The sequence below is a fragment of the Nothobranchius furzeri genome, chromosome 8, assembly GCF_043380555.1.
Source record: "Nothobranchius furzeri strain GRZ-AD chromosome 8, NfurGRZ-RIMD1, whole genome shotgun sequence".
NCBI classification, from domain to species: domain Eukaryota; kingdom Metazoa; phylum Chordata; class Actinopteri; order Cyprinodontiformes; family Nothobranchiidae; genus Nothobranchius; species Nothobranchius furzeri.
In genome coordinates this window covers 49,984,873-50,003,307 of record NC_091748.1, presented here as the reverse complement: position 1 = coordinate 50,003,307, position 18,435 = coordinate 49,984,873, and the positions used below count along the sequence as shown (strand labels likewise).

The 18,435-nt window shown below is 40.0% G+C and overlaps 1 protein-coding gene across 1 annotated transcript; it reads right to left on the bottom strand.

Moving 5' to 3' along the window:
* Window positions 1-1,835: 1,835 nt before the first annotated feature.
* fstl3 (follistatin-like 3 (secreted glycoprotein)) lies at window positions 1,836-7,849 on the bottom strand. Its single transcript, XM_015971600.3, has 5 exons — window positions 7,629-7,849; window positions 7,134-7,319; window positions 5,979-6,194; window positions 5,672-5,899; window positions 1,836-2,972 (listed from the first exon to the last, which is right to left on the bottom strand). Exons 1-5 carry the CDS (start codon window positions 7,696-7,698, stop codon window positions 2,920-2,922), a joined length of 753 nt encoding a protein of 250 aa, XP_015827086.3. The 5' UTR covers window positions 7,699-7,849; the 3' UTR covers window positions 1,836-2,919.
* Window positions 7,850-18,435: the final 10,586 nt, after the last annotated feature.

The window sequence follows — 18,435 nt, the reverse complement described above, 5'->3', positions numbered from 1 at the left end:
CCTGTCCACACGTAGCCGGGGATCTGCCAAAACGTAGATATTTTTCTACGTTTTGGCCTGTCATCCACACGAAAACTGAGTTTTTCACACGAAAACTGATCTTTTTAAAATCTCCGGCCAAAGTGAAGATCTGCGTTTTCTCCGTTTTGGGTGTCTGCGTGTGGACGGACAAAACCGGAGTTTTAAGATCCGCAACGTCACTTTCCGCGACAAAAAAATGCTGACATCACGTGTGCGACCTGTGTTTACACTAGCTGGCATCATGGAAGCCCTCAGAGCTGCGCTCACTTTATCAATTGTCCAAGCGCTTTTTGCTTGTTTGTTTTTGCAAGTGGAATTACTGCTCCTTGCGGAAGACCACAGACGAAGGACGAGGTTAAGAACGGGGGAAGTACTGCCGCCTACAGGTCTGGCATGTCCTTAACAACGTATTTATCCGGGTATGTGTGGACAGAGTTTTTTTTTAAAACGAGGTGGTGTGGATGCAAGTTTTTGGAGGGGCGGATATTTGTTTTCAAAAAACCCCGGCTACGTGTGGACTAGGCCTCAGATTCAGACAAATATCCTGCAACATCAGTTGTTACTTAGAATATGAGATGACTGTCAGTAACTAACACATGAAATGTTAGCTCAACATGTGTAAAATCCAGTCAGTTGTGTTTGAACAAATGTCCTGCACTTGTATAGCACTTCTCTGAGTCAGAGGACTCCAAAGTGTTATACTACAGTGGATTTATCATCCATTCACACACTGGTGGTGATGAGCTACACTGTAGCCACATCTGCCCTGGGGTACACATACAGAAGGGAGAATGCCATTCACTGGCATCACAGATCCCTCTAACCACCAGCAGCAGGCAAGGAGGGTGAAGGGTCTTGCCCAAGGACACAACAAATGATAGTGCCTGGATTTGAACTGGCAACCCTCTGATTACCGGGTGAACTCCTAACCCCTGAGCCACTGTCGCCCAGACACAGACAACTACATGTTTTGACCTATTTTACCATCCAGCAAAGAATTCATGCTGAGGTTCATTTCAAAATTTGCATACAGACAAACAAAATATGCGGGTAACAGATTCTCCATGGATGAATCTGACCATAATATTTTTTGTCATTGAGCATCAGTAGCATCACTCTCCGATCAGCTCGTATGTCCTCATTACGGAAGAACCATTTGTGAGAAAGTATGCTTCTGTGTTGTGGACACAGCCCTTCACTGGCATTGTTTTTGCCCCGCTCACACTAACAACACATCTAATTCCATTCCCAGAGTAATAAAAGGGTACTTGGACAGAAATATAAACATCTCCCTAAAGCTGAACCAGATGCTGCTGAAAGGGTTGAGCTCAGGACTGAGAAGAGGTAGAATTGAGAGGCAGAAAAACAAGTGAGGTACTCATATGCGAAAGTGAGTCAGGACCCAAGCCTCGACACTTTAAAATGCTCATTCCTCGATTCCGTCCGCCATAGATAGATTGACCTTTCTGCCATGAGGAGAACGGAGAGGAAAGCTCCTCAGTCTGGGTTGGATTCTTAACAGCGTCTCACATGATGCCTTAAGATGCCTGTTGGAGAGGAGAATCAGCTGCTGCACGCACAAGAGAGGAGGTTTAACCACCGCATGTAACCTCCATGCATAGCAAACATCAGGGTGCTAGATCCATCAGATCGATAGATCGATAGATCGATAGATCGATAGATAGACAGACAGACAGACAGACAGACAGATAGATAGATAGATAGATAGATAGATAGATAGATAGACAGACACAATGGAACAAGGCAAAAGTTAAACATAATTTTTCAAAAGTCCTAAAAGAAAGAGTAGACACTTTGACATCTATCAAGCTTTATACGGATTTGAAAGAGTGGTACAAAAAATACAAAAATACGTTAACGTATCATTTATCATTCAGATTTCACAGTACATACACAGGTTGGTGCTCAAGAGGCGAGCGGCTCGTATTTACAGAGGAATAATTCATATGTTTCATAAAACCATTCAAAGTGTTCATTCATCTGCTTTGAGTTCAGAAGGTTTAACAGGTTTGTTTATGTGGTTATGTGCAGGTTTGACTAGTATCAACAGCAGATCCACTCAGTTCTGATGACAATACACAGTCAGGTATGTTGAATTGGCCCAAATGCAGAGCATTCCCAGACTAATTTAATTTCAGTTCAGGTGGTGCATTTATTTTCCTGTTGGCTAAGCCCATAAAAACAAACAATCCCAATCAGATCAAAGCAGCAAACCAGTGCCTGAACAAACTTGCATGAGCTACAAAAATGCACTTACAAACCAAAGCCAAGCAGAAGGGTTTGAATAGAGTTCAGGGTTGTACCAATGGTATTTTGAAAGTCTGAAGGACATACAACAAAGATATTAGACTTGATTGCTGAGTACAAAATGTTGTGTGTCTTTTAACTCTTCAAACATACAAGCATTATTTGAATAATGGTCTGTTTGTTGGTTTTGGAGACTACAAACCTGTAAGAAGTTGTGAAAGCCAATGCCAGTGACTGCTAATGCAATATACAAAGAAAAATAAATAAATATATATGTTGCATCAGCTTTCTGTATTATAAATGGATGCTTCACTGGGATAAAAAAAATCATAAATAGAGTTTAATATCTTCTCCAATAAATAGTATTGGCATTCTATTTACAATATGCACACATCTCCCAAAAAGCTCATATCAAGACACATGCATTTATGGGCCTCCACCAGAACACGTTATATCATACTTCTGAGGCAATAATGCTGTGTGTGCATCCTCCCACAGAGGTGTTTCGTATCAATGCATCATTCTTTTTGTGCACAAAAAGGATTGGGAAGTGATTGTCAAAGTAAGAAGGTCATGATGGGAAGCTAGTTGCGTGAAAAGTTGATCATGCTACTGGGTTCTTTTTTTTTTTTACACAGAGTTTTCCTCACTTCCTTGGAACTTGTGAGATTTATTGGGAGGATCTGCAAAAAAAAAAAAAAGAAAAAGAATTAGAATTTTGAGTTAGTGTTACAATTGAAAAACGCTTTTAAGACCAAGTCCATTCATTATACGTTTGCAGGGGTCTCTAGTATGGATGAAGGCCTTGTGAGTCGTCTCTGTTGGGAAAAAGAATGGCACTCATGTTTCAGGACGTAGATTGTTTTTCTTATTATTATTATTTTGTATTTGTTTATTTCATTCAAAATAAAAACAAAGAAAACACATAAACAATAAGATATTTATAACAACAACAAATCAAATTTGAATGAAAAGGAGCAGAATGAAGAAAAACATCTTGTAATTTCTGCCCCCTTTTCCAGAAGAAATAATCTATTTATATACAATATGTCATGTCCAGAAATGGTCATTTTTCATCTATAGACTGACCTACATGCCATCGGTCGGCTGCAGACATGAATCTGCCTCTGTACGTCTGTTAATCTTCCAAGTTGCAGGAAAAGATTCGACACTACGTGTTTACACTCAGGTTGTCAAGACTTCAACATCATGTTCCCTTCTCAAGGTCCTTCTGTGCCAAGCCTGTCTGCTCATCTTGGCCAGACTGGACTGTTATAAGTGACTTTTTTCAGCTCATATGAGTTAATCATTTGTGAAATGGAATAATAATAATGTCTTCATTAATCTGTGCTTAAATCAATAAGGTTGACTGATCTGTGTTTGAATGACTGAAATTTGAAATGAATTATTATGTTGAATGATTTATATATATGATGATCAGTAATGCTTGATATGACAAGGCAATCATCATCTACACCCAGACACAAGGTTCATTAGAGATAAATTAAAGTTAAGTTAAATTCATAACACATAGATATTTCCTTACCCCAAATCAGAGCATCTGGTATCTGAAAGAAGGCGTGATGTTCTGAGGTTTTTGGTAATACCCCTTAACATGGCACATTCCGATTGGACAGGAATTCATAATATGAGAATATTAAAACAGAGCTCACTTCTCGGTGAGTCAGTTCTAGAAAAAGCTATGGAACGGCCGTCCGGAGTGAAACCTCTTTAACCCAGAGCATTTTTGACAAACCCTGCTAAAAGCTGCCTACCGCTGACGCAGATCAAAGCTGATACTGTTCTGACTCCCTAAGAGTCCTTCTAGACGCAAACGGTTCCATCCATCTGTTGTGATCCGGAAACATCCCTGGACTGAAAAGTCGGTGCCGCAGTTATTCTACAAACCCCGGTGCCCCGAGGTCATCCAACCTTCCTGACTTCTGGATCCGCGAAGAGGGTCTTCCCAAAAGGATGAGGTAGACACAACATGAATCGCGTCTGATGTGGCTTTGACAAGATTCAACTTCCTAGTTAATGCAAACCAAATTCTTTCCTTTTTACACCTAGGACTCGAGTCTTCCAGATACAAATGTTCTGATAACCTCACATTCACATATAGTCACCATACATCACATTCCACCCACCTAGATCTATCCATCACAGTAAATATTAGTTAACTTGTCATGTTTTAATTGTTTGGAAAATAAATTCTTACTTTTTATAAACTTGACTCTCTTCTTGAATCAATACGAAGTGTTCTACAATTCCTGAATAAACAAAGAATTCTAAATCTTCTGGTTAAACATTAAAGACCAATCAGACTGGATTTCCATATTTATATGGAAATTCACATACATTGGTCAAAGTGTAGGGTAGTATATTAAGCTTCAAAAGCACCCAAATACATACGGTAATTACCCTCTACAAATACAATATAAAATTTCCAATTGTCAGACACACATACAGACTCATTTAAAACTTTTTCCTGTTCTTGATTCCAGAGTGATCATGATCATTGATTTAATTTACATTTTCATAATTATTTAGTACACTCAATTTGGTACATTTTTTGAATATATTAAATGACAGAGTTTTTGTAATTTCCCTTTTAAGGCAATTCCATAATTTAACACCATTTACAGATAATTCCATTCCTTAATTTTAGTTCTAAATCTAGGTTTTGTAAACACATCAGTTTCTTTCAGCACGTAATTACCAGTTCTCTTTTCAAATATCCCCTGAATGTTTGTTGGCAGAGTACTTAAATTGGCTTTATACATGGTTTGTAAGATTTTCCAGTCTTTTAAATCATGAAATTTCAGTAATTTATATTTAAAAAACAACGGGTTTGATAGATTTTAGCTGGAGCAGAGTGGATCAGAACACAACACTAATCTTATTTCCTGCTATTCTGTCATCTCACTTCTGATTGGACAACAGCGTTGTGACCCTACCACCGAATGTTTATTTTGCAACACTGATGTTTTATCTCCACAAATGACTCAAGCCTGAAGGAGTTCTGTGTTGTGGAGTTGCTAACGCTAAGGTTAGCTTTTACTAGCTTATGTGTTCTCTGTTCTCTCCTGGACGCTAAATCAACAACAGCCTTCCACGTCACGAGCCAAAATGGGTGAGTCCATGAATGCTAATTCTCAGTGTGACATAGATCTAACTGACTTTTGTAATCTGAGCCTTTCCTTGTCTATTTTCGATCAGTGGCTAATGTAGGAAATAGGGGCAGATGACTAGATTTTCACGTTCATCCTGCACGTTAAACTCGGACTGAGCAATCATATTTAAAAAATAACATGTGAAACTGGTTTCTGAGTGAACTTGGTCTTTAACATTGGTAAGAGTTCAAACAAGTTAAGGATCTTACTGCTGCAGGAGCCATAGTGACGGACTCCTATGGAGCGTCCGAGGAAGCAGGTGGCCCTGCGGAGGTGGCAGGCGCTCTTGTAGGTGATGTTGTCATTGCCACAGATCATTTGCTCAGATGGCATGGGTGCTGGGCAGAGTGCGGTGCGACACATGACACAGTGAGCACTGTTGGTCTGGTCGGTCACGCAGGTGTGTGTTCCCGGACACACAACGTTGGAACACGACTCTGAATGAAACACCCAAAGACAACATTCGGAATGTGCAAAATATCTCTGCTTGCAAGGAGCTTGAAGTGATTTGCTTACTTTTGCACTCTCCCTGATACATGACTACCAGGTCTGGGTGTCCCTCGCAGCGAGCCATGAGCAAGGCGCACTCGTTTCTGTAAGACCTGCCATTGCTGCCACACACAGCGTGTCCTGTGGAAACGTGAGAGCAGTTTGGAGAGCACACACACTGAGGCCGTCCCATCTTCATCTTGCAGACCTTGCTGGGGCCGCACTGGACTCCCTCACATGTGTCTGGAAAAGCACAGCGCGTGCGCATCAAATTGTCAGTGTTGTGTTACTGTATTAACAAGTTCAGTTATCACCCTGCACAGTATTTACAATAATCACATCTCCTCATTGATGGTTCCACACAAAAATGTCTGGTCTGGTGCAGCGAGAGGCCGGGGTGTTTCCATTACGGAGAAACGCTGCTAACACCAGGTTGGCTGTGGGCTCCTCCAGGGATACAGAGGGGCTCTGAGGGAAATGGAGTTCCAATAGCTGCAGAGGAGTTTACAGGCTGGTACAAGAGGAAGCCCCAGGCTCTCCTACAGCCCATATAAGGTCAAAGCTCAGGGGGAAGTGCAACTCGATACAGTGCAGAGTCAGCATTAAAAAAGACACTAGTGATTCCCGATGAACCCAGACTCCTAAAGCTCCACTACATTCACGAATACAATTCCTGTCTTGAAAAGCAGCAATTTTTGCTAACTTTCCAATGGTTGAATATTTGCTTGAACTCATCCACCCTGAGGGATTCATTTTGAACACATGTGCTGATAATACAAACAGGATCCAGCTGAATATGAACCTGAATGAACCTTGGGGAGATTGTAGAAGGAGGAAAGTGCTCAGAGCAGCAGGAGTCATGGAAAGCATCTCCTTTGTCCAAGTCTGCATTTTGTAGGAACCTCCATCAGGAACTCACATTAAAATAATCGTTTTATTCATGGCAAAATAAGGTGGAAAGTCTTTCCAGGAAATTCAAAGATTACTCAGAAAGAACACTCACATTAAAGGAAAAAAATAGAAGAAGAACCTAATATGACTTGTGCAGAGATAGTGCTTGTTTGAAAAGCAACATCTATCTTACCTTTGAATTTTAAAAACTGTTTTTCTTAAGTGTAATCAATGATCTAAATAATGTTATTTGTAATATTTGAAATACTATTTTTTTCTTAGATTGTTTACCTTTACAAGGTTTACAGGAGACAATACCCAGGAAGCCCAGAAGGCTGACTTCATTCATGGGCAAACTGGTGTTGGACCACGCGGTGTCCAGTCGTCCCCCAGCGCAGCACTCCTCCCTGGTCACCCCTCTCATCAGCACCATGTCACAACGATGGTCCTGACTCTGCTGCAGCCAACACATCCCACCTGGAAGTAGTTAACACAACAACATTTCATTAAAACAGCTGATTTTATTTAAAAGTAAATAAAAAGTTCATTTAATTTGATCTTGTGTCAGTTCAGTTTGAAATTCCACCGTCTGGCAATTGGAGTACTTTTCTAACTTCTTCCTTCCTTTTCCCGTAAAACATTATATGAGATTAAATTATATTTTACTTGTGTTAAAACATTGTCCCCCAAGTTTTTCATTTTAAATCCAAACTCCAAATTTGCACCCTAGATGAGGCACAAGTTGGAAAAGTCCTCGGATGAAAATCCCAAACGAAGCACACTCACCACTGACTGGTTTCCATTCGACGAGACAATGAACAAAAATTGTCCCCAAAACAGAAATAAAAAAACTCATTTTCCAATCTAAGTTTTGTGAAAACCTCTCCTCAAAAAGTTCTCTCTGAGCAAACGCTGACTCTTCTGTCAAAGAGAGCGGACGAGTCCAACCTATCCGAGCAAGTAGCGGTCCCTTCTGTGAATGGATGTGTTGTGGATAAGTGATGTCGTTCCGCCTCTGTATAAATATTTAACCCAGATGGAATTATGCTGCTGGGATGGGCGATCCTCTCAGCCAGTAATAAGCCAGGGCAGGACACAGTTTGACTCTGACTCAATTTCCAAAGTCGGGAAATGATCCGTGCCCTCCAGCTCCAGACGCTGGGCACTTATGCAGTATGACCTCACAAAACATGTTCACACCACATTAAACTTACTTAAAGGCTAATAAAGTCAGAAAAATTATACAGCTTTGGTAAATAATGGTTTTTTAATTAACATTTACGCTCGTATAGTTGGGTCTCCTTATTTAATGTATTTCATACTTTTTACTTTAACTCTTAAAAATAGTTTAAAAGTGTAAAATGTGATCTTTATCTGACCTGGGTTTTAAAGTTAAAGTTAAAGTCCCATTAGTTGTCACACACACTGATGTGTGTGTGAAATTTGTTCTCCGCATTTGACCCATCCCCTGGGGGAGCGGTGCTGCAGACACAGCCGTGCTCGGGAACCATTTGGTGGTTTAACCCCCCAATCCAACCCCTTAATGCTGAGTGTCAAGCAGGGAGGCATTGGGTCCCATTTTTTTCAAAGTCTTTGGTATGACCTGACCAGGAATCGAACCCTGATCTCCCAGTCTCAGGGTGGACACTCTACCACTAGGCCACTGAGCTGGTTATGTAGTTATTTGGTCTTTTCTGCTATTTGTTCTGACTTAAGGCAGTGGTGTCCAACCCTGGTCCTCTGGGGGTTGCTCTTGGCATGTTTTAGTTGTTTCTCTGCTCCAACACACCCTATTAAATGGTTTAATCACCTGTTCAGCAGCTCATCGAGCTGCACACATCTGTTAATCACCCACTGATGTGTTGAAGTAGAGGGAGATGGTGGCCCTTGAGGACCAGGATTGGACACCACTGCTTTAAGGGTTTTAATGTCCTACTTTTCATAAATTATTAGGTTATTGTTTTATGCACACAATGATCTTAGCAGGTTTATGTGCCTTAAAGCAAAGCAATCATTTAATGAAATTAGACACTTTTTAAATATTTTTAAGTTAAGTCCCGCATCCTGGCCTGGGGACTCTCTGCGTGGAGCTTGCACGTTCTCCGTGTGCACACGTGGGTTTTCTCTGGACACCCCGGCTTCCTCCCACAGTCCAAAAATGTGAACGCCAGGTTGACTGGTCTGTCTGTAAGGTGTGAGTGTGTGTTTGCGTGGTTGTTTGTCCTGTGTGTCTCTGCGTTGCCCAGTGATGGACTGGCAATCTGTTTAGGGCAGGGGTGTCAAACATGCGGCCCGCGGGCCGGATCCGGCCCGCAAGCGGGTTAAGTCCGGCCCACGAGATGGGTGTGTAAACTTTATTTTCATACTTTACAATGTAGAGTGAAAATAAACTTATCTTTGTGAGCAAGTTTTCTCTTTAATGAGTATAAATAAAACAAAGCTGCGCTCAAGGCTCACACAAGAACTTGAATCCCATCCTGAAGTTGGCCGCCACTCAGGATGTGACTTCTGATATTGATGTGCTGGTGAAAGCTAAAAGATGTAAAGTAAAATGAGTCAAATATACTTTAAGTGCTGCATGAAACTGATCTAGCCATGAAATATTTTAGCCCTTTGAATCACTAAGGGATGTTGCTTTTATTTATTGATTTTTTAAACTTTTTTCAAAATTTCAAGGACACTTCAGGTGTTGTACTTGTACTACACTGTCCTCAGGCTCCAGCTTTGTTTTATATTGATTGTATTAAAACAAAGAAAACAATCTGAAGTTTTTTTTATAATTTACCGGTCCGGCCCACTTGGGACTAGATTTCCCTCAATGTGGCCCCTGAGCTAAAATGAGTTTGACACCCCTGGTTTAGGGTGTACCCCGCCTGCTTGCCCCGAGACTGCTGATAGGCACCAGCCCCCCATGACTCTGCGTGAATAAGTGGGTATAGAAGATGGATGGGTGGAAATGAGAGAGAGAATCGGTAGGGAAGGTGGTCTGCTTTTGAAATTCAACAATAAGAAAAAAAAATCTACTGACAATGTCAAGAATATTTAGCTTTTCTGGACACAGATTGAGATGTAGATAACTGAAAACATTAAAATAATGTGTGTAACTTATTTGTCAACTAAAGGAACAGACATATTAGTTTCACCCAATCACTCATTCAAATGCCACTTTATCATAATCTACATTTTTTGCATCTTGCACACACATAGCTGCACTGTTCTGCTCCCCTTTTGCACTCGTTCACCCTGAGCCTCTTAAGCTTGCACAGAGGACAGAGTCTACCTTCCTATCTGTCATGGTTTTTTTCCTCGTCCAAATGTTGATTTTCATGTCCTCCTTATTGGGAGACATGAAGGTAGCATATGCTGCAGGATCTGAGCTTTTGTGAATGATGTTGACCTTCTTCAGCGATGATCCCCAGGGCAACAAAGGAATGCTGCCTGAGAAGAGAAGGAAGGACAAAAAGAGAGTGGTGAGTGAAGACTGTGGGTGGCCTGCCTTTTCAGAGTCTCTGCAGATCCACTCAGCCATCATATGGTTTGGATCATCGTCACCATACAAATGAATACAACATGGTGGGGACTTTAGTGGATGTTCGTTGTGGTGCTTTTTATTATGTCTCATTGTGGAGGAATAACAACCTTTTGTAAAAGCTACATGAAACTGAAGACTCAAAATGTAGTCAGTTTCCAACGTAAAACCAAACGAACGTGTCAAAGACAGGTGTGGGACTGAGACTGATGTATGTAAGATCCCTATCGCCATCTGGTGGAAACAGGATGTCATTCACTGCAATAAACTTTTAAAAGATGTGCTTCCTTGGTGAGGTTTTCCGGGCACGTCCAACCGGGAGGAGACCTAAAGGGAGACCCAGGACACCTGGAGAGACTACGTCTCTCGGCTGGCCAGGGAACATTGTGGAATTTCCCCGGAAAAGCTGGCCCAAGTGGCTGGAGAGAGGGATGTCTGGGTTTCTCGACGTAGGGTTCTGCCCCGCGACCCGACTCGGGATAAGCGGAAAATAATGGATATATAAATATATATATAGGCAAGATATCTGATCATGGCTGCACAGGAACAGGCCATGAACACCAGACAAGACCCAAGGTGTAGACAATGCAAAGAGACCCCTGAGACAATCTACCACATAACTGCAGGGTGTAAGATGCTAGCAGGGAAAGCAGACATGGAACACCACAACCAAGCTGGTATGGGAGGATCTTTTGTGACAAATGTTTATGTTGCTTGCATTGCATCACGGGAGTGTGTGGTAAGAAACAACATATTTTGCCTATAATTCGGTTGTTTTGCACGTTTGAAGGAGGATTTAGCGAAGCAGATGGATCATTCTAGCTATGGGGTTGGTTGCTCGGCCCGTGGGAGGCTTGGTAAAAAGTTTTATTGGAGTTTCCTCCGTAAACAACTGCGAAATATGAAAGAGATGATAGGAAGCGACCCGGACACTCTGAAGAAAGCCTGGATTCCTGCAGTAATGGACAGTTTCTGAGACTCATTTAATTCATGGTAAATCCTTGTGACTAAGTATTTAATTAGAGAAGCTGTTGTTTTCCCATTCTAACTAAGGTGTCTCAACCCACAATCATTATAATAATAAATAAATAAATAAATAAATAAATAAATAAATAAATAAATAAATAAAAAATAAATAAGGACACAGATTAATGAAGACTTACCCAGCGAGGATTCATCCATTTTCTTTGGCAGTCACCCACAGGTGATGAGAACCACTTTGTGGCTCTGTTCAGCAGAGCTGACTGCTGCTATTAGCATGACCACCGCTTTCTGTTTTCAGAAGAGATCGACTCAACTTTCCTTAAAGAAAATAATTATTTATGAGTCAAGAGCAAAGGGTCAGAGTGAAGAGCACGTCTGCCCAGCAGATTTGTGAAAGATAAAACAACAAGCAAATTGGACTAAAGTATTCCATCATCTCAGAGCTCTAACAGGCTTTCAATAGTTTTTCTTGTGTCTTCAAAACAGATTATATATATATATATATATATATATATATATATATATATATATATATATATATATATATATATATATATATATATATACATATATATACATATATATATATATATGTATATATATGTATATATATATATACATATATATACACATATATATATATATATATATATATATATATATATATATATATATATATATATATGTATATATATATAAGTGTATAAGTGTATATTTATATAAGTGTAAAGCTGTGTATATATATATATATATATATATATATATATATACATATATACATAAATGGCACATGTTTGATAATTATTGATTTAGATGTATGCAACTTTAGCAAAATAATGAGCTTTGATCAACCTTTTAAAATATGTTTTTCTCACTAACTTCAAATAAAAAATAAGATTAAGTTTTTTTTCATTCAACAAAGGAAAAAAAAATATAATGAGCTTTTTACAACATTAACAGTAGTTTCGTCCTCGTGTTTCAGTCATGTATTTAATCCTAAGGCTTTTGCAACGTTTTTGTCACATTTTACTTGTTATATCAGTGTGGGAAACTACTCAACCAGATAATTAAATCTGACGAGAAACTGCTGCTAGTCTATGCTACATGGTTGCATTAGAGTAAATTGACCACATGAGGGTGCCCATCACACATCCCAACTCTCCCCCCTTTGCTCTATAGTGTCAGAAATAACTTCATTATAAATGTGTCTTCCTTTTTCTTGTGTTTAACAGATGGTGGTCAGAATGTTGCCCCGTGGAATAAAACTGGCATCTAAATTAGTTGGTGAACTGATTAAATCAACACTTCAGACTCAAATATTTTTATTGCATTCTTGTCCACACTTTTTTAAAATAAATTATTTTGTCAACAGTTGCTTATATTTGGACATAAACAATGCATTTTGTCCCGTTATCCTATTATTCCGTTGTCAGGATGACCTGTACATCACATCCATTCATCATCGTGCAAATATTGGACACTCAGCTGCTCTGGACTGACAGAAAATGTGAAACTCCTGGTCTGTTTCTTATTATTACATTATGTCAGATCAGCTGAGAGACAGGAAACCCAATCTGCCCACCTCCAGCCACACACCGCCCTATCTTAAGCCGTGCCGTTGTGCGTGTCACACAGCTAAACTCAGCTGAGCAGTGGTAATTGCTCTGTCTGCCCAGGACTGGCTGAAAGCAGCTGCATCATCTATCCACTCAATTTACTCTTAATGTGTGTTACTGATTGCAGCTGCAATGAGGGTAGGAAAAGTGACAAGGGCAGATAGAGTCACCTCCCCACCCCAACCAACGTTCCCCCTCCACCCTCCCCTCTCCATGCTTCCTTCCTGTATTTAGTGTGAAATCCCTCCAGTAGACCATTGATGGGGAAGGTTAATGTTGGAGCATGCATGGCTCATAAAAAAAACGCACCTTCCTCCTCTTCACCATTCTCCCTCGAGTTGTGCTCTTATTCTCTGCCCTCATGTCAGCTATTTCTGCTCTCTGGAGCTTTCTTAGTGCCCTCTTATTCTGCGTCCAAGAGCAGGACATGGTCGTGATTAAGGGTCTCCCATGGTGTCTGTTGTTTAACTCTGCTCTTTCCCAGTATGCTGCCAGAATTCCCAGTGTCTCCTCTCCACATGGACACCACCTGCTTCTCGCATTCATGAGCCCTGAAGGACTTTTAAATTAATGTTGCCAAATATTTAGGATGAATGTGTTAAACTTAGCACTGAACCTTTGCCAGCCCAGTTCGGGCAAATGTGTGGTTTAATGAAAATTCAAATGAAACCACATTAGTCAAGCGTGTTAATAGCAATTTTTCTCAAATTCCAGAAAACCAATATAACCAGTGCCGTATTATTGTTGCATGGTGAGATTGAAGTATCTAATTTGTCTTTTTACAGCTGATTACTGGAACTCCAGTTGCTTCGAGGTGCTCATAGCAAGTTGTTAAGCTATTTTCTCAAATGGTTAATTGTTGTGATGAACTGTCATGTGACGGGTGTGCAGAAAGCCAAATGGATTTCCTAAGAGAAGTTTTATTTGTGTTGTAAATCTGTTGCTTGTTTCTATTAGGGATGTTTGGTACTAATATCTGATATTAGATATAGATGGCTCTCCCTTGCCCTGACTCCAACATGCCTCCATCTAAAAAGGCTAGGTTATCCTGAGTTATCTCTGTAGTTATGCTGCTATAGGCTTAGACTGCTGGAGGATACACTGACCACTTTTCACACTCTTACTTCCTTCTACAGCTTGTCTTATATATATATATATATATATATATATATATATATACACACACACACACACACACACACACACACACACACACACACACACACACACACACACACATGGGGCGTTATTTGGATATGACTAACTTGTTCCTCTAAGGTTCACAAAAACTCAAAATTACATTAATAATAATAATAATAATAATACATTTTATTTCAACAGCGCCTTTCTAAACACTCAAGGACACTTTACAGAGATAAAATACACAACAATAAAAGATAAAACAGCATAAAACAAACAGACAGATTGGAGCAAAGAGAGTAACTATTGGAATGCTAGACAGAACAGGTGAGTTTTGAGTCTGGTTTTAAAGAAAGTGAGGGAATCAATGTTACGGAGGTCAGGAGGGAGTGAGTTCCAGAGCTGGGGAGCAGAGCGGCCAAAGGCCCTGCTCCCCAGAGTAACCAGACGGAAAGGTGGGACAGAGAGGTGGATGGAGGAGGAGGACCTGAGGGAACGGGTGGAGGTTGAAGGATGAAGGAGGTCTGAGAGGTACGGGGGGGCTAGGTTATGGATGGCTTTGAATGTATATAGCAGAATTTTGAATTGGATTCTGGAAGTGACTGGGAGCCAGTGGAGCTGCTGAAGAACAGGGGTGATGTGGTGGAAGGAGGGAGTTCTGGAAATGATGCGGGCTGCCGAGTTCTGGAGAAGTTGGAGTTTCCGGAGGGTTTTGTGAGGAAGACCGAAGAGAAGAGTGTTGCAGTAGTCAATACGGGAAGTGATGAGGCTGTGGACAAGGATGGCGACCGAGTGAGTAGTGAGGGAGGGGCGTAGGCGGTTAATGCTACGTAGATGGAAGTAGGCAGACCGGGTAATATTGTTTATGTGGGACTGGAAGGATAGTGAGGAGTCGAGGATGACACCCAGACTCTTGACCTGAGGGGAGGGGGAAACTAAGGAGTTGCCGACGGGAAGTGTAAAGCTGTGGATTTTGGATAGTAAAGATTTAGTGCCGACAAGTAACATTTCTGTTTTATCACTGTTGAGTTTGAGAAAGTTTGATGTGAACCAGTCTTTGATTTCAGATAAACAATTGGTGAGGGAGCTCTTTTTCAACCAAATTCCTAAAATATAATAATTTATTTTCTTTCCACACCAGTGGTGTAATAACAGCTTCAGACATACTGGACTCCATACAACAAGCATCTGGTGTCTTCACACTCCAGCTTGCCTTATGTTGCTTTGAGAAGTCATATAGGAACGGTGTTTGTCAGCTGCAACATTCAGTTCCACTAACTGGTGTTCATCTTGATGTGACTCACCTGCTGTAGGCAGTCGCTCCTTACTCACGTCCTCAACCACTGCTGCACAGTTTAACATATGAAGTTTCAACGGTCTTGTTCATTTAAGAAGATAAAAAAATACCTCAATAAAGACCCAAAACACGCTTTCACTATAATTATAAAATGAAAACTTTTGTTTGAATCAACACTGTTTGTGAAAAGAAACAATTTGAATGCCTTCGAAACTACTTTTAAAACCCAGTCGTAAACCCAACATTCGAGTGGGAATGAGAGGAGACATCATGGGAATGCTCATGTGAGTATCATTAGAACACAAGTGGTCTATTTCTGCTCAAGTGTCCAGCAAACATAAAAACAACATAATGACCCTTAAACGTGTTTTAGTTTTTACATGTTGCTGAAACCTCCACAAAGCAGTGAGTCCTCGCTGCATTTTCAGGACACTCGATCATCCAGAGAGGTTCTTCATCAACATTTCACGCTGCATGTATGAAGCCATTAAAGTCTCTGAAGCTCAGCCCTCATTTATACGAGCCCGAAACAGGAATCAATCATCCTTCAGATGAAAAATACACAATAGCAAGAGTGTATTTTGCTTTCATTTCCTCTGAGCACAAACCTCTCCTCATGTATCATTTTAATATTTAGACAATAACAATCAAATCTCAAGGTTGATAGACCTAAAATTCTTCTCCAGAGAGTCATAATCCAACTTCCCAGCCTGCCTCTGCAAACTAGCCCTTAAGAAGTCCTCGCTGCACAAGAGAAGCAGTTGCCATGGCAACAAATGACCGAAGCATATCCGTTGCCAGCGCAGTGCTAAAAGCCATCAGAAACAAAATACAAACTGAGATGAGAGAAGGCTTTTCTTCTCACTTTCAGAGCTGAGTTCAGTGTGACAGCGCTGAAAATTTGATTCACTCCCCTCAGAGTCATGAAAACAAACACAAGCATGAGTCAACCACTCACTGATACAGAGTTTGACTACTGCCACGGCTGAAACATCGTCGTTTTACGCTCAAGTTTATTTTTCTGGTTGAAAAATGATGTGTGACAAGCTGATCTATGAGCTTCTGCAGCTCATTCTTCTCTGGTCGTCAGCAACCATGAATTATTCCAGAGAATGAGATCAATTCGTTGGCCATTTATAGACGCTGTTTCCTTTGCAGAGCCAGACAGAATGGGCAACAGTGGACAGGAATAAATGGTAACTGAAAAACAGACCGCCTGCTGTATCAATATTTAAACAAGCTGAAGGGCAGATGGGTCTTTAGAATTAATTACCGCACTCATAGTAAATATGAATGCTGGACCAGCCTCATGAGCGAAGGCATCATGTTGGAGTTCATGCAGTATTAATGACTGGCAGCAGAAGCACCCACCTAGGGGGTGTGTGTTTACTGGGTCACAGCTGCAAGTCTGTGAGGTCGCACTGGTTTCAGCTGGAACTGTCACAACACACTGAAACCATAAGCATCTCTGGGCTTAAAAAAGACACTTTCTCATTTCAACCACACTTTTATTCATTTTTTGTAAAACCATTTTTATATTTTGAACTTTTTGTTCTTGTGAAGCACCTCATGATTGATTGATTGATTGATTGATTGATTGATTGATTGATTGATTGATTTCTTTCTTTCTTTCTTTCTTTCTTTCTTTCTTTCTTTCTTTCTTTCTTTCTTTCTTTCTTTCTTTCTTTCTTTCTTTCTTTCTTTCTTTCTTTCTTTCTTTCTTTCTTTCTTTCTTTCTTTCTTTCTTTCTTTGACAAACCATCCAAGTGTCCCCATGCAGACCAAACGCAGAATTTTATGTTTTGTAACTTTGAATTTTGTAACTTTTAAACCTACAAATAAAATGCTGAGAATCAGATCTCATCAATCAGATATGGTTACATTTAACTATTAAGAAATACATATAAAGGTATAAAGATGAACCCAGATATTCAAACTGGCTTTCAAATATTACACTTACAATCTGATATATATACAAAGAAAATAAATATTTGAAGCCCTACACCCAATCAAATCAAAACTTATACAATTAAATCTCAGGGTTGAAATGTAAATAAGCATGTTTTTGTTCTTACCAAAATATTAAGCTAACATGCAAATCTGGACTACCATAAAATAGAAGTATTTTACCAAAATAAAAGCACAGAGCTACAACCTAAAGCCTCAGAGTTCCTTTGATGTTTTTGGCTTGTGTGAGGTCATTTAAACATGGATTATTTATTAATGTTCAGAAAGAACCCAAACAGGAACATTCACCAATGATACTTGAATAGATTCAAACAAAAGAACTCCTCAGCATTAGATACATGTTTGGTAGGTTACTTGAATTTCTATGTTTACTAAAAGTGTCACATTCCTATATGGATTACAAAAAATGTATTTAACGTTCTAAATATTTAAATTCAACATTCTAAATAACATGTTACAACATGTGTTAATGCTACTTAGTGCATTACTAAGCCTTAATAAACTAAGGGTCTCTTTATTAACATTCCTGATATTAACTATTAAGTGTTCTTAAGGTTAGGACAAAGGGATGATTAGTAATGCATTACTTTATCCGTCCGTCCGTCCGTCCGTCCGTCCGTCCGTCCGTCCGTCCGTCCGTCCATCCATCCATCCATCCATCCATCCATCCATCCATCCATCCATCCATGCATTTTCAGCTGCTTACCTGGGGTCGGGTCACAAGGACAGTAGCCTAATGCAGCCTCCAGAAATGGTCAGTTTTCCAGCTACAGTCTGACCTCTTCAGTGGCCATTTGGAGACAGAAGTCTTAACTGGTGCTTTTAATCTGCATGAAAGATGCTGTTGCTTGGCCAAGGTCCCTCTCAAGCTTTCCGCTTATCTCAGACTGCTTTGCTTCACAGAACAAGAAGAATTAACTTGTATGATAATGAACCGTTATGAATAATGGAGTGTTAAAATAATCACATAATGAATGAATAATAATGGCTGAAGAATAATAACAATGTTGCGATTAATCTGTACTTAAATGATTGAAGTTGAAATGAATATTATGTTAT

Bases quoted from the DNA above. Each gene is read 5' to 3' on its own strand.
- fstl3 (XM_015971600.3), bottom strand. From the start codon at position 7,698: ATGAGTTTTTTTATTTCTGTTTTGGGGACAATTTTTGTTCATTGTCTC. The intron at 7,320-7,628 runs GTGAGTGTGCTT...AACTACTTCCAG, and splicing joins CGAATGGAAACCAGTCAGTG to GTGGGATGTGTTGGCTGCAG. The intron at 6,195-7,133 runs GTAAACAATCTA...GTGCTTTTCCAG, and splicing joins CTCCTGTAAACCTTGTAAAG to ACACATGTGAGGGAGTCCAG.